The 21950-nt window shown below is 34.9% G+C and overlaps 2 protein-coding genes across 7 annotated transcripts in view; both read left to right on the top strand.

The window, feature by feature from the left end:
* Window positions 1–13186, top strand: part of LOC127503533 (tyrosine-protein phosphatase non-receptor type 13-like) — an 83541-nt gene extending 70355 nt beyond the window's left edge. For all 6 annotated transcript variants that reach the window (XM_051877476.1, XM_051877477.1, XM_051877474.1 and 3 more), the window contains 18 exons: window positions 2022–2175; window positions 2335–2490; window positions 3364–3535; window positions 3921–4131; window positions 4333–4418; window positions 5220–5281; window positions 5723–5878; window positions 5973–6138; window positions 6514–6603; window positions 7248–7354; window positions 7522–7577; window positions 7879–7976; window positions 8082–8230; window positions 8863–8953; window positions 9053–9390; window positions 11942–12157; window positions 12389–12451; window positions 12546–13186. In XM_051877476.1, coding sequence (XP_051733436.1) covers window positions 2022–2175; window positions 2335–2490; window positions 3364–3535; window positions 3921–4131; window positions 4333–4418; window positions 5220–5281; window positions 5723–5878; window positions 5973–6138; window positions 6514–6603; window positions 7248–7354; window positions 7522–7577; window positions 7879–7976; window positions 8082–8230; window positions 8863–8953; window positions 9053–9390; window positions 11942–12157; window positions 12389–12451; window positions 12546–12623 — 2449 coding nt within the window. In that variant the 3' untranslated portion in view covers window positions 12624–13186. The remainder of the gene's footprint in view (window positions 1–2021; window positions 2176–2334; window positions 2491–3363; window positions 3536–3920; window positions 4132–4332; window positions 4419–5219; window positions 5282–5722; window positions 5879–5972; window positions 6139–6513; window positions 6604–7247; window positions 7355–7521; window positions 7578–7878; window positions 7977–8081; window positions 8231–8862; window positions 8954–9052; window positions 9391–11941; window positions 12158–12388; window positions 12452–12545) is intronic.
* Window positions 13187–13934: 748 nt separating this feature from the next.
* LOC127504142 (protein SDA1 homolog) lies at window positions 13935–21724 on the top strand. Its single transcript, XM_051878585.1, has 22 exons — window positions 13935–14154; window positions 14584–14688; window positions 14773–14871; window positions 15463–15573; window positions 15679–15750; window positions 16427–16527; window positions 16625–16682; window positions 16818–16892; window positions 17435–17536; window positions 17626–17695; window positions 17873–17976; window positions 18066–18123; window positions 18255–18313; window positions 18800–18876; window positions 18983–19080; window positions 19666–19742; window positions 20356–20482; window positions 20586–20677; window positions 20772–20959; window positions 21037–21121; window positions 21244–21405; window positions 21534–21724. The coding sequence occupies exons 1-22, from the start codon at window positions 14065–14067 to the stop codon at window positions 21576–21578; spliced, it is 2055 nt and encodes a 684-aa protein (XP_051734545.1). The 5' UTR covers window positions 13935–14064; the 3' UTR covers window positions 21579–21724.
* The last annotated feature ends 226 nt before the right edge of the window (window positions 21725–21950 follow it).

The raw sequence follows: 21950 nt of genomic DNA, 5'->3' as shown, positions 1-21950 counted from the left end.
TCAGAATTGCAAGATTCTTACACTGTTCTTACATACTGTAAGCTGACTTGGTCGTTTCATATAATTGGGCCCAGGGTACAGAGTTCAGGTGTGACGGCACTAATTCTCTCCTGTGAGTGTGTTTTGCTCTGTCTATATCATGTGACTCTGTAAGTGTTATACAACATGGCAGCTAGCAGCACTGAAACACTTGTTTGCACTGCTGAATGCAGTGTGATAGAGATCTTCAGTCAAAATGACATGGCTTGTTTTGATTGAAAATTGAAAATTGCTGTGACAATGTCTTTGAACAGAAATTAAAAGATTTAAATAACAGGAACAGGTTGATGTCTTTCAGTAATGTTTAGTCTGATGACAAATGCTAGTTAAATTCTCTTCTTTCTTTTATATATATATTTTAATTTTTAATTAGGGCCAGAGCACCGATGGTGTGAGGACCCTATTGTAATTGCTCAGCCAATTCTTCTTCTTCTCCGAAATGAATCGTATTTTTGAGGGCCTAAACGTGCTCAAACTCATGAAACTTTGCACACGCATCAGAAGTGGTGAAAATTTATGTCTGATATGGGTTTCAGAATTAGGTGTGCCAAAATGGCTCGATAGCGCCACCTACAAAATTGCGCCCTTCACACTACGTTTCACGTTCATGTTTTACACTGTGATCTCCTCATAGAGGTTTAACCAGAACCACATCATATATGGTCAGTCTAATCTGAAGACCTTAGCGATGTTAAATAGCAAAGATCTTGAGTTTTCGTTGAAGGGCGTGTCCGTGGCGGCCTGACAAAGTTTGATGTTTTGCCATGAAAGAGGAAGCTATTGTCCGATACAATGTCCGATCTGCCCCAAACTTCACGTGTGATAAGAGTCCTGACTTAAAGACATCTACTTGACAATATTCAGTTAGTCATAGCGCCATCTGTTGGCAACAGGAAATGGCATGCTTTGCACTGTAATTTATTACTTGAAAAACAATTAAATATGCCATGAAGTTCCAAACATACTAGAAACACTTTAAATCATGCAACACTTGGATAAGTGCTAATGTATACGATTAACGCCATGAAACAGGAAGTTGTTGTAGCTCAAGCATACAATGTCCAATCTTCACGTTTGATAAGTGCCCTGGCCTGAAGACATCTACATGCCAGAATTAAGTTATAGTCATATCGCCACCAGCTGGTAGCAGGAAGTGTGGCAAATACAAATGACTGACATTATCCTCCTATATTTATGTACTTAAATGCATATTGCCCACTGTGCTCTTTTTTCCTAAAGCCACCGGGTGGGGGTGGCACGGGTGCGAGGGCCCTTTCATCGCTGCTTGCAGCTTTAATGTTTTATTTTTTATTTCTTAGCTTCAATGGTTATCTCAAATTTTATTCTGATTTTTTTTTTAAAAAAATTTTTATTTTGATAATGTTATTTTATTTTAATATAGTTTTTTTCATGTTTTATTTTTGGTTTGTTGATTTCAGTGATCTCAAAGCATTTTATTTTATTTTTTATTTTATTCTATTTTTAATATAGCATAATTTTGTTTTTTTACTTTTTTGTTTCTTAGTTTCAATGTCAATATCATAAAGTATTTTATTTTTATTTAACTTTTAATTAAATGACAAAATGAAGAAAATAAGAATATAAATAAATTATAAAATTATGTAAAAATATATTTATATTTGTCCACTTTTAGGAGTGCCTCACATTTAAGTTTTCATTTAAGTTTTGTCTTTTAATTAATTTATACTGATTTAAATAATAATAAAAAGCTAATTTATACTAATTTAAATAATAAATACAGTTAAATACAACTGAAAAAAGTAAAAGCTCAACAGTAGAATGTTATGATTATATTATGATTATGGTGACAAATACTTAATTGTTAGACAAATAATGTCTCAATGCAACAATATTTTAATGTTTCAAAAACAGGCCAGTTGTCGCAGAATAAATTTTGTAATAATCATGTCCCGTTTCCTGTCTCTGTCCTCCACTACTTCCCGTGCATCTTTTTCATCTAGTGATTTGGACAGCTCTGCACTTGGCATGTCATCTTCTCCAGCCCTTCCTGAGGGTGGGATCCTGAGCCCCAGTCCAGACCCTCTTCCTCCACCACTGCCAAACCCCGTTAACCTCTGTCTCCCAGAACGTGGCCAGGAAGAGGAGTTCATCCCTGTAAGTGACCATTAGCATGACAAACGGTTCATCTCTTTGTGATATTTAACTGAAATGATCTACTTTTGAGAATTTCTAATGGAGTTTCCTGCATGTGTTGTAGATTTAAAGTATGAGCTCTCTGCTATGATTGAAACAGGAATGTTTGTGTCATTTTAGGAGGTGGAGCTGAAGGTCTCTCTGGTGAAGTCTGATAAAGGAAGTTTAGGTTTCACCCTCACCAAAGGACCGGACAACAATTGCTACATCCATGACATTATCCAGGACCCTGCTAAAGGAGATGGCCGCCTGCATCCAGGGGATCGCATGATAATGGTATGATAATAGTGATTAGTATTGGGCGATCTTTTGCATTTTCAGACCGTCCTATCGTCAGACTGTGAGATCACCGATACACAATATTATCGTACACACGTGGGTTGGTTCACTACTTTTCTCTACAATTACTCAAGGTTTTCAACCACGTAATGTTTATTTTATGTTTCAAACATTTAAATATACACAAGTATTTAAAAAAAAAAAAAAAAAAAACGCACAGATTAATTGCAAAGTTTAAATATCATAGAGTGAAAGTTTATCATTTGCACGTTTTAGGTCCTGTCAGTTTAAACATTCAAGCAATTTTAAACCATTTGAGTGCAAGATGATGCAAAAGAGAACATAATTCAGAACTTGCTCGCTGTTTTCTGTGTGCGCAAACTGAGCCATGCAGACGGCACGTGAACACCAAATTCCTCTCTTCCGCATCTATTTGTGCTTGAACAGACACATACATGCAAAATTATGTAAATATCGGTGATATCTCTGATTATCTTCGATCCACAATATTATCATGTATTGGCATGGATGGGTGTATCTTTACTGTTACTTAGTTTTGCAGAGTTTTGAAAGCTTGATAGAGCTAGTAAAAGAAAATCACAGATATCGGAGTAATTTTTACAAAGGAGAAAACAACTAAGATAATTCTAGAGAGCTGTTTATTGGACAATACTTCCCTGAAAACAACTGGAATCATCAATAATTTTAGTCTATTTTCTGGTCCATATGTCTACTGTAGATTAATTTTGTAGGATTTTTGCAGTACACTAGCATAAAGCGAACACACATGGACTACAAGCTGCAAAACTTACATTTTCATTTTATTTTACACATTGTTATGCATATTCATTCTTCTTCCTCTGTTTTTAGGTGAATAACACTGACGTGTCTGGCATGAATCACACCGAGGTGGTCAACCTGGTGCGAGCCGCCCCCAAAGTCGTGGACTTAGTGGTAGGCCGTGTCCTAGAACCTCCCAAACCACCAATAGAGGCCCACCTCCTTCCCGACATCATGTTTCAGTGTCATGACGAGCCTTTAGGTAATGGAAACAGCAATGTATATCGTAACTGATCCTCTTTACCACTCAATAGTGTTCTTGGAAATACCCAGAATCCAGCTGGGCAAGTAGATTTTGCTGCGTTTGACCGATACATGTGGGGCATTAGTGTTATCTCACTGTCAGAGGTCAACGGGGGCTTTACCGGGTAACGCAAAAACAGATATCCATCAGCATAAACAAAGCCCACCTGCGTTTCACTGGAAAAATGAGCTCAAGGGGTTCAACAACAAGCTAGATAAGGGTGTCGGATTTCAGCTTGCTGACAAAAAAGTGAAAGAAAGAAAGAAGGTAGTGATAGGGTTTAGCGCAGCCGGATCACTTAAAGTGTTTGTTTTCTGGGTGTGTGTGTGGCTGTCTCTTGTAGGTCTGGTTCTCGATGGAGGAAGTGACAGTGGGCTGGGCGTACTGTACGTGAAAGACATCATCCCAGGATCTGTAGCCTCAGCGGAAGGAAGTTTGAGACACTTGGATATCATACATTACATCAACGGTGCTCCGACGCAGGATCTGACCTTGAGTGAGAGCCGCAGACTTCTGCAGCTGTCACTGAGGAATCTTAGTCTCAAAGCCACCAGGTGAGTTATTCACAGGACACGACTCGAAATTTCCACTACATGTTCATGAAAAACACTTCGAAGTTCATTCAAATATGCAAAAACGATTGAATTGTTCAGGTGTTGGGAAGACTCTTTTGATGGACTTGTTTGTCAGTTGTTGTTTGATATATGTAATACTGTAATACTTCTGGACGAATGCCACTAACTATATTTCCATAGGAATGGGAAGCCTGTTTTTCCGGGTGAAGACGAGATTTCATTACTAAACAATAACATCAGTTCTAAAGTCTCCCAGAGTATGAACGGTAAGTGTAGTGGGAAATAAACTGCACAAAATTTAGTCACATACATTGTTCAATAGTTTGAGGTCTAGTGTCACATGATCCTTCAGAAATCATTCTAATATGCTGATATTGCCTGTGAACAAAAAACATTTCTTATTATTATCAATGGAGAAAACAGTTGTGCTGCTTCACATTTTTGTGGAAAGGATTTTTTCCAGGATACTTTGATAAATAGAAAGTGCAAAAGAACAGAATTTATTTGAAATTGAAAACATTATAAATGTCTTTACTGTCACTTTTTTGATCAATTTAATTCATCCTTGCTGAACAAATGTATTCATTTCTTTTTTAAAAAGAACCCCAACTTTTGAATGTAGTAGTGACGCTCAAATTCAAAAATGGATTGTGAAAATTGATGTCAAATTTAGTAAAATGCCAATAAATTTCAAGCTGTTAAAAAAGACATATATAAATTTAAGAAATGTTAAGTTTACATTGACTTAAATTGACTGATAATGATAAAGTGGCATAATGTAACCCACAGTGAAGATGTCATCATAATATTTGCATACTGGATTCTGATTGGTCATTTACACAGCAATTATTATATGATATTATATTATATTATATATATGGTAAAATCACTGTAACACATGATCTTGTGTGGTTTATTGTTTAAATTAATGGTATCAACTGTTTATTTTTCTTCTGATTGATGGCATTCTGATGCTCTGGTTAGTAGTGTTGTCACTCTTCTGGTTGTAAGCTGAGTAATTTACACAGTGGCTCAGTTCTCTCTTGCTTTCTCTCTTTGTATCATAGGTTATCTCCATAGCAACGATCGTAATGAATTAGAGGCCCTATCCGATATCTGTCCCGCAGAGGTAAGGACCTGTAGAACTTCTGGTAAACTATTACCTAATATTGATCGGTGCTGCTCTGGCTAAATATTTTATCACTAAATAGACTGACTTCAGAAACAGAAACGTTTCAGGCATGATATTATAGTATGGGATCTGTTTTGTGGCTTGTGAGACAGGACACAAACAGCGTGAAATTTAAACTCAGGCAGGCCATAGAGACAGGTCAGATTTCTGCAGTCTTTTCTTTACTAGAAGAACCGGTTAGAGGAATTTGACTCGATTTTCAGGAAACACGTGTTTCGTGAACAACCAACACTGAGGCTACTTCCATCACTGAATTGACTGTAATTGTGCTTCTTTGTCATTCTGGCTTGCTTCTTTTGTAAGTTTTCACCAGTTTTTCCTCATCTCATTCATTCTGCTGTCTTTATTTCACTCTTTTCTTGTCTAAAATGTTTACAGGAGCAGATTGTGAAGCTGCAGTTGGAGAAGCCGCCAGCAGGAGGCCTGGGCTTTTCTGTGATTGGTGGAGAAAGGGGTATTTTCGTGAAGTCCATCACCCCTGGAGGCACCGCAGAAATTACAGGCACGTTGCAAGTTGGTGATCGTTTACTGAAGGTATATAGCCAATGTTTTTACACTTTACACCAATTTTTTTTTTTTTAAAGTTGCACTTTCAAAAGCCAGTTTTGTTGGTTGTGTTTGTGTACAGGTCAATGACGATCTGATGATTGGCGTGTCTCACTCTAAAGCCGTCACCACCATCCGTAAAGCTAAAGGCTTGGTGCACCTCATCGTCTCCCGCCCACCTGACCAAATGCCCAACACATACCTGGACTTTCTGCCTCTCAAATCCAACGGTGTTAATGGCAACAACGGTATGGCCTATGTGTTAACAACCTTATGGTTATTCATAAAGTAGAATGAATGCATGCCCGGAACCTGTCAGGTTGTGTTTATCTATTTTTTTTGTTCCAAAAAAAAAAAAATATATATATATATATATATATATATTTATACATATTTTATATTTATTATTATAAATAATATTAATACATTTTTATGTTTGTCAATGTTTAATGAAAATACAGATCTTTAAGATTTAAATAGAAAACAACATATTTATTGTAATAAATAATGAATTAATACATAGTTTTTTAATGTTTATTTTAATGAAATATTATTTTTTATTAAGAGTAACAATTTAGTCTCACAAAAAGGGCTAAGAAAAATCTGTTTTTGTGATGTTTCAGATGTGAGTGAGGACAGCGGCGTGAAGACAAAACTCCAGACGCCATCAGAGCAAAGCAAGAGCAGCAATCCACCTCCCCTCCCTCCCATAGGTACAATAAAGATCACATGACCAGTGTTATTTTAGCATTGAGTATTGATATAAAATGCTATTTTTGTTTTTTATTTATATTTTGAATTAGTTTAAATTGTATGAAATATTAATAGCATATTTAAAACATTGTTTTAATTGTAATATTGTTTATTATATATCTAATATTTATTATTAAAGATTAATAAAATATAATAACATTAATATAATACAATATGTAAAATTAAAATATTGTTTTTGTATATTTTCCATTTTAATTTTAGCAATAAAAATAAGTTTTACTAATTTTGTTTGTATGTTTTTATTAGGTTTTTTAATGTTTATATAGTTTTTATTAATGTATATTTTAGTTTTAATTATTTTAGTACATCAGGTTAAAGTAAATGAAAACGTAATATTGCTTTGGCAAGTAGTTTATATATATATATATATATATATATATATATATATATATATATATATATATAATTTAATTTAATTTAATGTTATTTTTTAACTTTTTATGGTTTTCGTTTTAAATAACCCCACTTCTTGAGACATCATTCTGGCAGATGGCTTATCTGAATTTCACCTGCAGATATTAAGAGCCCTTCAATTTACCCCTTATTTACATTATCTAAATGTGTGTGTGTGTGTGTGTTCTAGACTATGACACAGGCTCTCCAGAGAAAGGTAAGGGAACAGAAAGAAGTGGTGACCTATCAGAGGACACAGACTGTGACGGCTCGTCTCTGCCTGAAGACTCCCCAGAGGTACGGCCATCTGTAATTAAACTTGGAATATCTGCCATTTTACAGCAGTCAAACATAGTTCATAAGATCTGATCTAATAACAATGGACTTTGATGCAATTGTATTGATTTGGAACATCATGTAGTTTAGATAAATAGATGTCCTGTTCCCTGTTCTTCTGTCTTCAGACATCTCGGAAGGCTGAGTGGAAGGAAGAAAATGTTGATGCCCCACTGAATGACAGGTGAGGAAGAGGAAAACAATTTTACAACTTTCATAGGACTCTATCACTAATTTCACATCTGCAGTGGGTGTTTTTGTATCAGCTTGCATTTTAAACTCAGAAAATATGGTGAAAATGCAGTGGAAACCTATTTATCAGCATGATTTTCTGAAATATAAGCGTTTATTAAGCAACATACAATATTGAACTACTATTTTTCTGTTTGAGCTACAGGAATATCAAGAATGAAACTAACAGCCATATCCTCCTAAATTCAGAAAGAGTTAAATCTAATATGTTTGTTATTATGATCGAATCTTAGTGCTCTGCAGTCATTGTCAGGCCAGCTGGATGAAGATGAGATCACATGGGGGAGTGATGAGCTGCCAATAGAGAACATCAACTCTAAATTTACTGAAGGTCAGACCACTGTTTCTCACAGGGAAATGAGTCATTTTCTTATTGTTCATGCAATCAGTTTGTCTCATTGTAACTGTAATGCATGTTATTTTCTCTCTTTCTCAGATGGACCCATTGTTACTGAGGATGAGCTGACGTCTCTGCCGCTGGTTAAAGTGGTTCCTGACGGTCATTACACATCTAACAACCTCAACACTATAGTCCGTATGATGAGAGGCCTGCTGGAACAGAAAGTTCCTCTGCAAGAGTTTGAGGTACAGAAATATTTCACTGTACTATATACTTAAATAGCTTGTTTCCGCCATGAAAAAAATTAATAAAAAGGTAATTGTGACTTATCTCACAATTCTGAGTTATAAAGTCACAGTTGCATGATATAAAGTCAGAATTGTGAGATATAAACTCGTAATTGCGTGTTATAATGTCCAATTGTAAAGGGGAAAAAAGACTGACGTTTTTTTCTCAGAATTGCGAGTTTATATCTCACAATTCTGACTTTATAACTCGCAATTGCATGTTATAAAGTCAGAATCGTGAGATATAAACCTGCAATTCCAAGGAAAAAAGTCAGATTGATGCAGTTACCTTTTTTTTTTTTTTTTATACCATCACAGGAATGATATACATTTAAAATATATACAAACAGAAAAGTTATTTTTAATTGAAATAATATTTCACAATATTACTGTTTTTACTGTATTTTTGATCAGATAAAGGCAGTCTTGGTGAGCAGAAGAGACTTATTTCAAAAACATTAAAAAATCTTACTGACCCCAAACTTTCAAACGGCAGTGTATTTTTTTTTTTTTTTTGCATGAATATAGCCTTTGATACTAATATGGCAATAAAAAATACATTTTTGTGTGCATATTGTTTTCTTTCAAAGAACCTGCAGAATTTGCGCCCCTTGGATGAATGTCTGATTGGCCAGACCAAAGAGAACAAGAAGAAAAACCGTTACAAGAACATCGTTCCATGTGAGTTAGGAGAAACACTGATGTATTAACAATGTTTCAGCATGTTTCTCTGAACTTATTTTGAGTATTAATTATCTCTTGCTCTCTGTCATGATTCAGTTGACACAACCAGGGTCATGTTGGGAAAGGATGGTGGCTACATAAATGCTAACTTCATCAAGATGCCTGTAAAAGACGAGAACTTCATGTACATCGCGTGCCAGGGTCCGCTACCCACCACACTCGGGGACTTCTGGCAGATGGTTTGGGAGCAGAAGTCCAACGTGATCGCCATGATGACACAAGAAGTGGAAGGAGGGAAAGTGAAATGTCAGAGGTACTGGCCCGACACGCCCCGCTCACCTGAGATGGTGGACGACCGACTGCAGATCACACTGGTCAAAGATCAGCACCTGGACAACTTTGTCATCCGGCTCATAGAGGTCAAAGACATCCAGGTAAAAGACAGTTTATATATATCCTGTATATATTAGGGCTATATGATTCATCAAATATGTATCATGTATACATGCGTGTATACAAACATGTAAAAATACATAAATACATGTGCCTTCACAAGCAACTGTAAGAGCTTTTGTCATCTTTGAGTCATGTTTACAGCATACTTTGCAAAGGTGCGTTTGCAAAATATGCTGTTTTTTTGTAAGTCCGCTTTAAACGTATCAGTTTAGGACACAGATCTAAATCAGACACGACAAATAAGAAACACCATGGCGTCAATTTATATGTATGTATGTATGCCATGTATGTATGCCAGAAGTACTTTTTAAATTAATAATTAAAAATAAGTATAATATATATTTAGTAGCCTATTAGCAGCCTATTATAAATAAAAAGTAAAATGTAATTATAATAAATTTAAGTAGGCTATAATAAATAAAAATATTAGTATTCTTAAAAAAATAAGTTGAAATTATGCAAACTGATGACTTTAACAAACACACAGACTATCGATTAACATCCTCTGATAGTTACAGTAGGACTGTCTTAATTTATAAGTTTTTGTAGAAAATAAATTTCCCTATGGAGAAAATGAAATACAATGAAAATAGTTTTAGTCATGATTTTTCCCACATTTGGTTAAGTCTAGTTAGTTTTGTATCAAATACAATGTGATTTTCGGTGATCGAGATCTGGCAGCTGCTCATTTTTCCTCTTAGGCAAGCGATCCGTTCACAGCTTATCCTGCACATGAAATCCCCCATAGGCCAGCAAACCAATGAGAACGCGGGACAATGATGACGTTCCATAACAAAAGAGAGCTGCTGTAGATCAGCTTACCTGGAGGTCTCCGTAACTGGCAGATTTAAAGAAAATTACAGTCGTTTGACAAATAAATAAATTACAGACATTTACATACGCATTACTAACATTTTATCATGTAGGCTTTATGGTACACCTCAAACAAGGGATTTAATATAATTTGTAGTGTTAATATTAATTGCCGAGTCCACGAATAGCTTGGGTATGCAGAGCATTCGCAGCTTATTTGGACCGCACGCCACTGATAGATAGATACATACATATATATATATATATATATATATATATATATATATATATATATATATATATATATATATATATACACACAAACTTTTATGTTAGATGCGATTAATCGATTTGACAGCAAATCGATTTTTTTTCTTAAATACTCATTTTTTTATTTTACAGTGACATTAAAATAGTAATATATTTAGTAATATAAATTTTATTTTTTAGTTATTTTTATCATTTTATGTAAAGGTGCAGTATGTAGGATTTCTGTTCGCTAGAGGTCGCTAGAGGCCTATTCAAAACATTGATGACGCCAAGTTTGAGCGCGGAATCTTGGGACATGTGGTCTTCACCTCAACGGATGGTGCAAAAGAATAGGGATAGGACTCGGGAAGAAATCATGTTCATGGATGCGATTATTAACGTTACTGTAGTATGAAGCAGAGCAGGACTGAGTGTTGTGGGAGCTGAACGAGGCCGCTGGAGCGATTGCGCAACACGCCTCATGAACAGCGAAACTTTTATTATGTCGCCGGCGCCACTTCCGCTTTTCCGGTCATGAGTATGAGGTAACGCAGCTCTGTTTATCATATTAGATACATTTGAGAGTGTTGAAAATGATGTTATAACATTACTCTGTGTGTTCGCTTGGTGGCTGCTGTGAGACACTGTTACACGCTGAATTAAGATAGATCGATTTTAGAATAACATATTAAATACTGGATGGCCTGTGTTGATAAATGGCATGCAATTAATTTTAAAACGTATTGTATGATGGAGAAAATTCTGTATTACTGTTACTAAAAATAAAGCTGCATCTGATTATGCTATGTTAGCTACTTGACAAAAGGCATGGTAAAGCATGGTACTCGCAAAAAATCAAGAAAATTAGATTTAAACAATAAGACTAAACGTGTTGAGCTATATAACAACAATTAGTTTTCTGTCTGTAAATACATCAAAACAGTTGTTCCCTTGTCTATTAAAATGTGTAATATATTAAAGCGTCTTTGGTGTTTCCATGGTTTCTACAAAATAAAACCGGAAACCGAGGGTAACGCGGGTATGATGCAATTGACAGGCGACTCCTCACACGTCCCGGAGCCTTGGTTAATATTTCAATTTTCTCATGATTTATAAATAGTTGGAAACATTTGGGATATTGTAAGTACTCAGGTGAACAAAATATATAACACTGGCCTAGTGGTTTTTGGATATTTTACTGCATATATCTTACATATTGCACCTTTACTACTACTACTACTACTAATAATAATAATAATAATAATAATAATAATAATCTTTTTTCTAGCAATATTGATCACATATAATCACAAAATTTCTGGCAAATTGTGCACCCCTATGAACAAGCACAGCAAAAAATGATTAGACTTTTTCCCCAAATCATGCAGCTCTAATATCTTTATAAATACACTTATAGAATAGATATCTAAATGCATAAATCTGCATATGTGTATCTTTCTCTTTTAGACTGATGAGATCCAGAGAGTCACTCACCTGAACTACACAGGCTGGCCTGATCATGGAACCCCGACTCAACCAGAACAGCTCCTGACATTCATTTCCTACATGAGACACATCCACCGATCAGGCCCCATCATCACTCACTGCAGTGCAGGGATTGGCCGATCAGGAACGCTCATTTGCATCGACGTGGTTCTTGGCCTCATCAGCAAAGATGCAGATGTAAGTGTCACCATTAAAATATAGAAGTCTGTCATTATTATTTGAGCAATTGACTTGAATTTATAAGAAATGGATTTTTATTTGGATTTATTTCACAATTTTGCTGGCTGAATTTTTTTAAGTATGTATTTATGTTACTGGTAACACTTTACATCATTAGCTTTGTGATTAATGAAAGGTATATTAAGTTTCATGTAGTAATTGTATGCTCTCTACTTTTCCTCTCTTTAGTTTGACATATCAGATGTCGTACGTACCATGAGACTACAGAGGCAAGGCATGGTGCAAACAGAGGTAAGAATTTCATAATGAACTCATTAATTAATTAATTAATTTAATTGAATTAAAGTTTACTTCTGCATGTAACATTTCCTGTTTTCCCCTCCAGGAACAATACATTTTCTGCTACCAGGTCATCTTGTATGTGCTCAGATGTCTCCAGGCAGAAGAGAAACTCTCAGGATAAAACCATGGACCAGCACTGCCTTTCTTCTCTCCTCATCAACTGAAAATACCAGCGGGCTTCAGTCATCAAGATGTTTAGAAACTGCTTCATTGTTTTCCGATCAGGGGCTTCGACCTTGTCAGAACAAATTATGTTTTTACGATGTTTTGGACGTCAGTGACGCATACAATTCTTGCAGAATTTTGTGTATTCTTATCGCTTACATTCTTGACCATTGGCTGCTACTTCTTTGAAAGCATTTATTTTGTAACTTATCGTTTTTATAGATTCCTTAAAGATTATGGATCAAATAAAAAAGAAATGAATTCATATTTTTTTGTGGTACAAAATGATTCTTGTGTATTTTAAAACGAAATGATGCTGGAAATGTTGCCTTGACAGAATACAAGACAGTATTTGCTTTGTAAATCTTTTAGAAATCACTGAGTGCCAGTGGTAATCGAAGAAATTAAAAGTGTTATATTTAGTGTGATATTTATCATATGAAATCTGTTGATATGTTTTAAAGCTGTTACATACTGGACAATTTGCAATTTGTAAATAAAAGAATATCATGCCTTTAAGATTTCCTTTAATCAATGTATTTTTATCATTTCTGCTACTGTTTTTTATTTATTTATTTATTTATTTATTTTTTTAAGTCTTTCAGGTCTTAGTTATGATTTTTCTTTCATGTTCAGGTTTTACTGGGCTTGAGATAAACATTGTCTTGAAATTCAGTTCTCCCAATTGCAAAAAAAAAAGTGTATTTTATATATATATATATATATATATATATATATAATACACATTTGCCTGTTGAACAGGTATAGTATATAATCATGTATGTGTCACTAAAAATAGATTTGACTATTTTCCCGTTCCATTGATGTTTTCCTCATCTCTTATATGGACAAAATGCTAATGATCTAAAACAGAGGCTGTAGAAACTGAACTCACACAAGCACTCAAAACTTCACTGGCCAATAGCAAAACGTCAAGTTGCATATTTCTTTATGTAAACATAATGTTCAGTGATAATGAATGGATGAAGAATCAATTGAAAACATAAAATTTGGATATCTGGTATTTAATTGAGTTGATTGATCAGTGGTATTAGTGAAATACAAAATGAAATTTTAAAATCTACTTTTATTGGAAATGTTAAATAGGCTAAAAAATTTTTTTTTTTCAGGACTTTTACTGGAAAAATACGCCTACTAATAAAATAAGTCTCCTGCAGTACCTCAAATGTCCACTAGGGGCTGCAGCCTACAAAATGATGACTTGCTGATCTAAATACCCTGTAGTGACGCTTTTGAGAATCCGACTGTCCTTTCAGGCTTTCCGTAGCTCGCTGGCAACATGGCGACCTCCCTATGAGCCACGCTGTTGATGAAATAATCGAATCAGTCAAAATAAACGTTCTGTTCTGACGCTTAGCATAAGATAATAATAAAAAATGTCGGGCCGTCACAATAACAAATTACCGACGAACCTCCCACAGTTGCAAAATCTGATCAAGAGGGATCCCAAATCCTATACGGAGGAGGTAAGACACTTGCTATTGGATTTGTCAACTGGCCTGATCCAAAGTAAATAAAAAGAATGACATGACATTGCACTATGGCAAGCTGTTCATGTATTTATTAAACCTAACTAGGATCTATTTATATGTAACTACTACTTATGTGTTTATAAGTAGTAAGTAATCCAATAGGAACGTATATCTTTCAATTTCTTATGTATTTAGATGCTAGTCACTATTCAAATAGTAACAAGCAACTATTCTATTATTATTATTATTATTGGTAGCAAATTGCTATGGGGATCTGTAGTTCAGATAGCAGCTATTGATTTCCGCCGGTATTACTAGTTACTAAAATAGATACTTGTTAGTTCTACGGAAAAAAAATGTTCAAATTTTGTTTTATCCATAGTTTATAGTATTCTAAATTAGCTTAATTTGTTGTCATTCCAGTTTTTGCAACAGTATCGTCATTATCAGTCAAATGTGGAGATCTTTAAACATCAACCTGACAAATCTAACAAAGACCTGGCCGAGTTGGTCATGTTCCTGGCTCAGGTATGGAGGTGCTCTCTATTTTTTACTGTATAAGACCTTTTATTGATTACACTGTTATTGACTGATCGTGATTTATGTCTCGAGGTTGGACACTGTTATTTAGAGGAGCTATCAGACTTCCCACAGCAGCTGACTGATCTTCTCTTAAACCATCATACTGTGCTGGAGTCAGATCTCAGAATGGTACGTACGAATGACATTTGTTGTTCATATGAATTTTTTTTTACAGTACAGCTAGTATTGTAGTTTACAATTTGATCAAGATAGTTTTGCAGTCTTGCAGAGAAGGAGCTGTTTTTAAAGGTACACTATTTAACTTTTGGCCCTCTAGCAATTAAACAAAACTTCATGCATTTTGCGGAAGAAAATTGTTTTGGTTGTGCTTCGGCTCTGCGTGGCTAAACGGATGAAAATGACCCTTCACAATAGATAATGCTTTGCAATGAACTCTGTTAGAGAGCTACATATGACAATTTATCTGTTCAATAAAATATCTTGCTCGCTTGTTGAGTAATAAAAACGCCATCTGCGGGTCACTTTTACTTCTTCTAGTTTTAGCTGCTCCATGTCAACATTTCTCGCTCGTTTTGACAACTAATCTATACCACACCATACACGCGTCAAAGTAGCCGAAGAAACTTTACTCTATTTATGGATATGACGAGACATGCACTGGCAAGTAACATATGTAATGTAAAAATAAACAGAACAAAAAAGCTATATGGTGTACCTTTAACTTTTTCTAATTAAATAACTTTTTGCAATTTCTTTCAGACGTTTTGCAAAGCCCTCATCCTCTTGAGGAACAAAGATCTGGTCAGTCCCACCAGTCTTCTGGGGCTGTTCTTTGAGCTGCTGCGCTGTCATGACAAACTTTTGCGAAAGGTCTGTGAATTTTGCAGTGCAATTCTGTTTTAAGTATTATTGCTTGAATATTACATTGAATTGTTGCGAAGCTTGCTGATTAAAAATCGTCCTTTGTCTCCTCAGACTTTATACACCCATATTGTGACCGATATCAAAAATATCAATGCCAAGCACAAAAACAACAAACTGAACACGGTAAGTCGCTTGTATTTGGGAGTCATATTCATTTTCCATCAAGTGACAATTGAAAGACTGCAGCAGAATATGCAAAACTTAACTTCATTTGGGTAAAAAAAAAAAAAGAAATTATATTCGGTATTAAAGAAGTCGGCTTGATAGAAAAGTTGTGATAGTCTTTTCTTCCATATTGTGGGATGTATCCATATATCTCAGTGAAATGGCTTCTCAAACAAAAAAAAAAAAAAGTAGGGTGGGACTTTGTTTCTCTCCTTTGGGAATTGATTTGATGGTTGTGGTTTGCTATTGGTGGATCTCATGTGAGTGACAGGTTGTCCCGCCCTCATGTCAGTAAACATATCATCAGAGAAGAGAAGAGATGTCGCTGTGAAAGGGAGGGAAAATTATTTTGATTAAAGATTACGAGGGCACGTGAATTTAAAAAAAAAAAAAAAAAAAGATAAACAATTATTGTATTATTCCATTAAAAAAAAGGATTGTCAATTTTGATTTCATGGTGACGTTTTTTTTTTTCCCTTAAGTTACTCTCTAAATTGTTTGTCTTATACTTATTTCTTTACCTATTTCAAGATTTCTTATTTTGATTTTGTGCTGAAATATGAGGTTGCATGAGATTCCCTCCTTTCGTTTTGAAATAAATACTCAGCACTTTTGTGTTTACTTCTGCGCTCAGACCTTACAGAACTTCATGTACACCATGCTGAGGGATTCAAACCCTATTGCTGCCAAGATCTCTTTAGATGTTATGGTTGAACTTTACAAAAGAGACATCTGGTGAGTCCTTGAACAGAAACATCTTTGTAATATTATAGGATGCATTTAGTATGATCTACAGTCATCACTGTTTTCTATTCCTACCTCAATCAATCAGGAATGACTCTAAAACCGTGAACGTCATCACCACAGCGTGTTTCTCCAAAGTCACAAAGGTTGGAATATTTTTTTTTTTCTCTCTAATGAAATATGTATGAATCTTCAGTATTAAGGACAGTTTACCTACTTATTATATACTATAACTTCAAGACCTCTTCTAACATGTTTTAACAAATTTGGTCTTCTCTCAGATCCTTGTAGCTGGATTGAAGTTCTTCCTGGGAAAAGATGAAGATGAAAAGAAAGACAGTGATTCAGAGTCTGAGGTACAATAAGTGCAGGTTTTGCTTCATGTTACTTGTTTTATGTACACTACCATGCAAAAGTTTAGGGGCAATAATTTTTTTAATTAATTAGCAAAAATAAAGACATTTATAATGTTAAAATAAAGACATTTATAATGTTACAAAAGATTTCTATTTCAAATAAATGCTGTTCTTTTGAACTCTATTCATCAAAGAATAGAATTGTTTTTAACATTCATTGATGTTAGTAAGAAATGTTTCTTGTCCACCAAATTAGCATATCAGAATGATTTCTGGAGGATCATGTGACACTGAAGACTGAAAATTCAGTGTTGCATCACAGAAATAAATTACATTTTAAATTATATTCAAATAGAAAACGGTTATTTTAATTTGTAATAATATTTCACAATATTACTGTTTTTACTGTATTTTTGGTCAAATAATTGCAGTTTTGGTGAGTATACATAAGAAACTTCTTTCATCTTACAGACCCCAAACTTTTGAATGGTAGTGTACTTTAAATATTAAAAATAATAATTTTTTTTTTTTTCCCTCTGCAGGATGATGCGCCAACAGCCAGAGATCTAATGATCCGATATTCCACTGGAAAGAAAACGTCCAAAAATAAGAGGAAAATGGAGAAAGCCATGAAAGTCCTCAAGGTTAAATAAAGTGTCTCATAATCAGCAAATCAATGTTTTGTTTAGTTAATTTCACTGCTAAGTTTGTCATTTTCATTTTGTTTTCTCAGAAACATAAAAAGAAGAAAAAAGTAGAGGTTTTTAATTTCTCCGCCATCCACTTGATCCACGATCCACAAGGTCAGATCATCCTTTCACGCTGTATATAATGCAACATACATGTAGTGATGTAGTGTAGTGGATAATAATCTGGTAACTAAACGGTTGCAGGTTCAGACCCACAAGAACTGTTCCATGAACTGTGAATCTCTTTCTATAAAAGCATGTAGATTAGTAATTATTATCTGTGCTCTTCAGATTTCGCAGAGAAGCTCCTGAAGCAGCTGGAGAGCTCAAACGAGCGGTTTGAGGTGAAGATCATGATGATGGAGCTCATCTCTAGACTTGTGGGAATTCATGAGGTAATGTATAAGTGAGCATTTTCACATTTCTGGTTCATTATTTTATCATTAGGTACTTTATCTAACCTGTTTTGTTTCCATCTTTACAGCTTTTCCTTTTTAATTTCTATCCATTTGTCCAGCGGTTCCTTCAGCCTCACCAGAGAGGTAAACACTGCTGTCTATATAGAATACTTAAAAAAATAATGTGTAATTCACTTCAGTGTCTCTTGTCTAATGTCATATCTTCAGAGGCCATGTTTATGGTTTCCTCGTGTTAATTTGTTGTTTTCTTTCAGAGGTGACCAAAATTCTGTTGTGTGCCGCCCAGGCCTCCCATCAGCTGGTCCCTCCTGAGGTAAGAACTGATCATGAGACCTTTCTATAATAATTATATATCATTAAACAAGCTTGACCTTGAAAAGTTTTAATCATTTCATTTAGAAAGGATGCATTAAATTGATCAAAAGTGGCAGTAAAGATATTTATAATGTTACAAAAGATTTCTATTTCAAACAAATGCTGTCCTTTTGAAGTTTTGTTTCATTATCCTAAAAAAAAAAATTGTATACTGCAGTTTTCACAAAAATATGAAGCAGCACAACTGTTTTCAACACTAATAATAATACGAAATGTTTCTTGAGCAGCAAATCAGCATATAGAATGATTTCTGAAGTCCTCGCAGGAATAAATTAAAAATTTAAAATATATTAAAATACAAAACACTTGTAATAATATTTCACAATATTAAATGCAGCCCTGGTGAGCATAAGAGACGTCTCTCAAAAACATGAACAAATCTTACCAGCCGTGTTCTAATTCATCATTACTGTTATATCCACAGATCATTGAACCAGTCATCATGACCATCGCCAATAACTTTGTTACAGACAGAAATTCAGGGGAGGTCATGACAGTTGGGTAGGTGTTGTGTAAATCTCAGTCAAATACGGTGAAATGTGAAAACACTGTTATTTTATCCCTTGTTTTCTCATGAATATCTCTCTTGTTCATCCTCTTATCTCAGAATCAACGCCATAAAAGAAGTGGTAGCCCGCTGTCCTCTCTCGATGTCAGAAGACCTGCTTCAAGATCTCACACAGTACAAATCCCACAAAGATAAAAGTATGTGGTTTATCATTATTTATCATGGTCTTTTCTAGGGGTGTAACAAACAATACATCGATATAGATAGATACATCGATCTAATGTCTAACGATACGATGCATTGATGCAACGCGTAAAAAATCGATACCTGTGGGCTATTTATAGAAGCACATTTGCTTTAGCACTCTCCACATTTTCACACAATGTCAGTCTATGCATTATCGCCAACGCGTGCATTCTCGTTTAAACTACCTTTCAGAACTTGTGAAAGACGAGAAATTTTGAAATAATTGTTTGTTATATAATTTGGTTGCAGTTGTGAGTTTAAAAAAATGTAACTGTTAGTGTAAAATAGGCACATAATATCATAAAATCGTAATATTTATCGATATACCCCTGAATTGAATCGAATCTTATCGCAGAACTTTTTGAGGTATCGGAAAATATCGTATCGCTGGCTATGAGAATCGATATTGTATCGAATCGTGACGAACTGTCCGATTTACACCCCTAGTCTGTTCATCGGATGCTATTTACTTTGAATGAAATATGAGAATAGACTCTTGGACTTTTCTTTGAATATTGTCTGTGTTTGTCTTCCAGATGTTGTGATGTCTGCCAGAGGTCTTATCCAGCTCTTCAGAGATCTCAATCCAAAGATGCTACACAGAAAAGACAGGGTGAGAAGCTTAAAATATTAAATTATGTCAAAAATAATAAATTAACTGCAAAGGAGATTAAATAGTCCCTGAATTGCACATTCTAGATCAAGTATTCCCAAAAAAATTCCCCCCAATTATTTTTTTTTTCTTTACGTGTTTTATTTTGATTGTTTATTTTAAAATAAATTCATTTAAATTTTAAAAATTAATTACTTTTATTCAGCAAGGATGCATTAAATTAATAAAAAGTGACTGTATAAATTATTTTCATTTAAAATAAATTCTGTTCTTTTGAACTTTCTATTAATCAAAGAATCCTGGAAAAAAAGTATGATGGTTTCCAGAAAATATTAAGCAGCAATTTTTTTTCTTTTCTTTTTTTTCCATTGATAATAATAAGAAATATTTCTTGAGCAGCAAATCAGCATATTACAATGATTTCTGAAGGATCATGTGACACTGAAGACTGGAGTAATGATGCTGAAAATTCAGCTTTGCCTTTACAGGAATAAATTACATTTTAATATAGAAAAGTTATTTTAAATTATAATATTTCACAATATTATTGTTTTTACTGTATTTACAGTACATTAATTGTACATTAATGTTTTTGCATTTATTGTGTTACCAGGGGAAGCCCACAGAATCTTCTAAGGAGGCCAAAATCCAGAACTATGGAGAACTGGAGGCCAAAGACTACATCCCTGGTGCTGAGGTGCTGGAAGTAGAGGAGAAAGTAGATGAAGAGGAAGACGAAGGTATGTGAAAAGCTGCATTAGCATTATCTTATTATTTTATTGATTAATACGTGTGTAAAAAGTGGCGTGACATTTTATTCCATCATAATGCGTTACCTTACAGACGGCTGGGAGAGCGCCAGCATGAGTGAGGACGATGAAGATGGAGAGTGGGTGAACGTGCATCACTCCTCTGATGAAGATCAGACAGAAGTGGTGAGGATCTTACCACTTTCTTAACTGATGCTACATTTAATTCTAACGATGGGAAATAACGCATCTGAACTCGTGTCGTGTCTGTATATGTCAGGCTGAGAAATTACAGAGTATCCCAGAGGACGAGCGCAAAGCCAAAGCTGCCGTGGTCAGCACGAGTCGTCTCCTCACGCAGGACGACTTCAAAAAAATCCGCATCGCTCAGATGGCCAAAGAGGTCAGCTCTGCTCCCGGAAAGGGTCAGAAGAGGAAGAACGTAGAGAGTGATGAGGAAGAGGAGAGGTAGGACATCTTCTTTACTGAAACGATTTTAGAAACTTAAAATATAAACTGAGAATAATCAATTTTTTTTTTTTCAGAGGAGAGTTACTTAGCTTGAGAGACATTGAGCGTCTTCATAAGAAACCCAAATCTGACAAAGAAACACGACTTGCAACAGCCATGGTGAGTATGGACTATTATATCCTGATGTTAAAGGAAAGAAAACACATTGACATTTTGTCATCTACCCATAGCAAAGAAACCAGGTTAAAAGTTACATTTTTCTTGACATTTTTCTCTCTCAGGCTGGGCGGACTGATAGGAAGGAGTTCGTTAAAAAGAGAAGTAAGCTAAACCCGTACGCCAGCACCAGTAACAAGGAGAAAAAACGAAACAAGAACTTCCTAATGATGAAACACAGTCAGAACGTGAGGACCAAGGGCAAACGCTCCTTCAGAGAGAAACAGGTGAGCCTTTAATACCTTTAGATGCAATAAACCTGCATACACTTTATTTACCATTCAAGTTCAGTTTGTGCATTTTGTTTGTAATGTTTCCTGTTGATATTGATCTTCCTCACTCATTTTCCCCTCAGATGGCCCTTAGAGATGCACTCTTAAAGAAGAGAAAACGCAAGTAATTCCCACCTGTAACGGACCAGAGCTGAATGGTTCATTTCATGATATGATCTGTACGGACCGTTCATGTGTACAGGAAGACAATATACAGACTTCTTGACTGTGGATTTTCATGTCGCCTTTTAATAAATCATTTAAACAGTTGAAATTTGTTGCATTACTTTTTGTGTTCGACCTACAATATGCCTCTGGACAAACTGCACACATAATAGTTTTTGTGACCACTGTATATGGGGGAAAAAAAAAATAATTATCCAGTGATATTTCAAAAGAATATACTAGGTTTGTCCCAGCTTTGATATATGGTCCCTCATATTTGCATCTCTCTTATCCAGTGCCATGCTGAGCACATATATCCTAGTGACAGCTGTGCT

Source organism: Ctenopharyngodon idella, chromosome 21, assembly GCF_019924925.1.
Source record: "Ctenopharyngodon idella isolate HZGC_01 chromosome 21, HZGC01, whole genome shotgun sequence".
In the NCBI taxonomy this organism is placed as follows: Eukaryota; Metazoa; Chordata; class Actinopteri; order Cypriniformes; family Xenocyprididae; genus Ctenopharyngodon; species Ctenopharyngodon idella.
This window is presented reverse-complemented; position numbering and strand designations above follow the sequence as displayed.

What these genes read in the sequence shown, in the direction of transcription:
- LOC127504142 (XM_051878585.1), top strand. Translation starts at nt 14,065, where the DNA reads ATGTCGGGCCGTCACAATAACAAATTACCGACGAACCTCCCACAGTTG. An exon ending in CCAAATCCTATACGGAGGAG is followed by an intron (nt 14,155 to 14,583) that starts GTAAGACACTTG and finishes TTGTCATTCCAG; the next exon opens with TTTTTGCAACAGTATCGTCA. An exon ending in CTTTACAAAAGAGACATCTG is followed by an intron (nt 16,528 to 16,624) that starts GTGAGTCCTTGA and finishes TCAATCAATCAG; the next exon opens with GAATGACTCTAAAACCGTGA.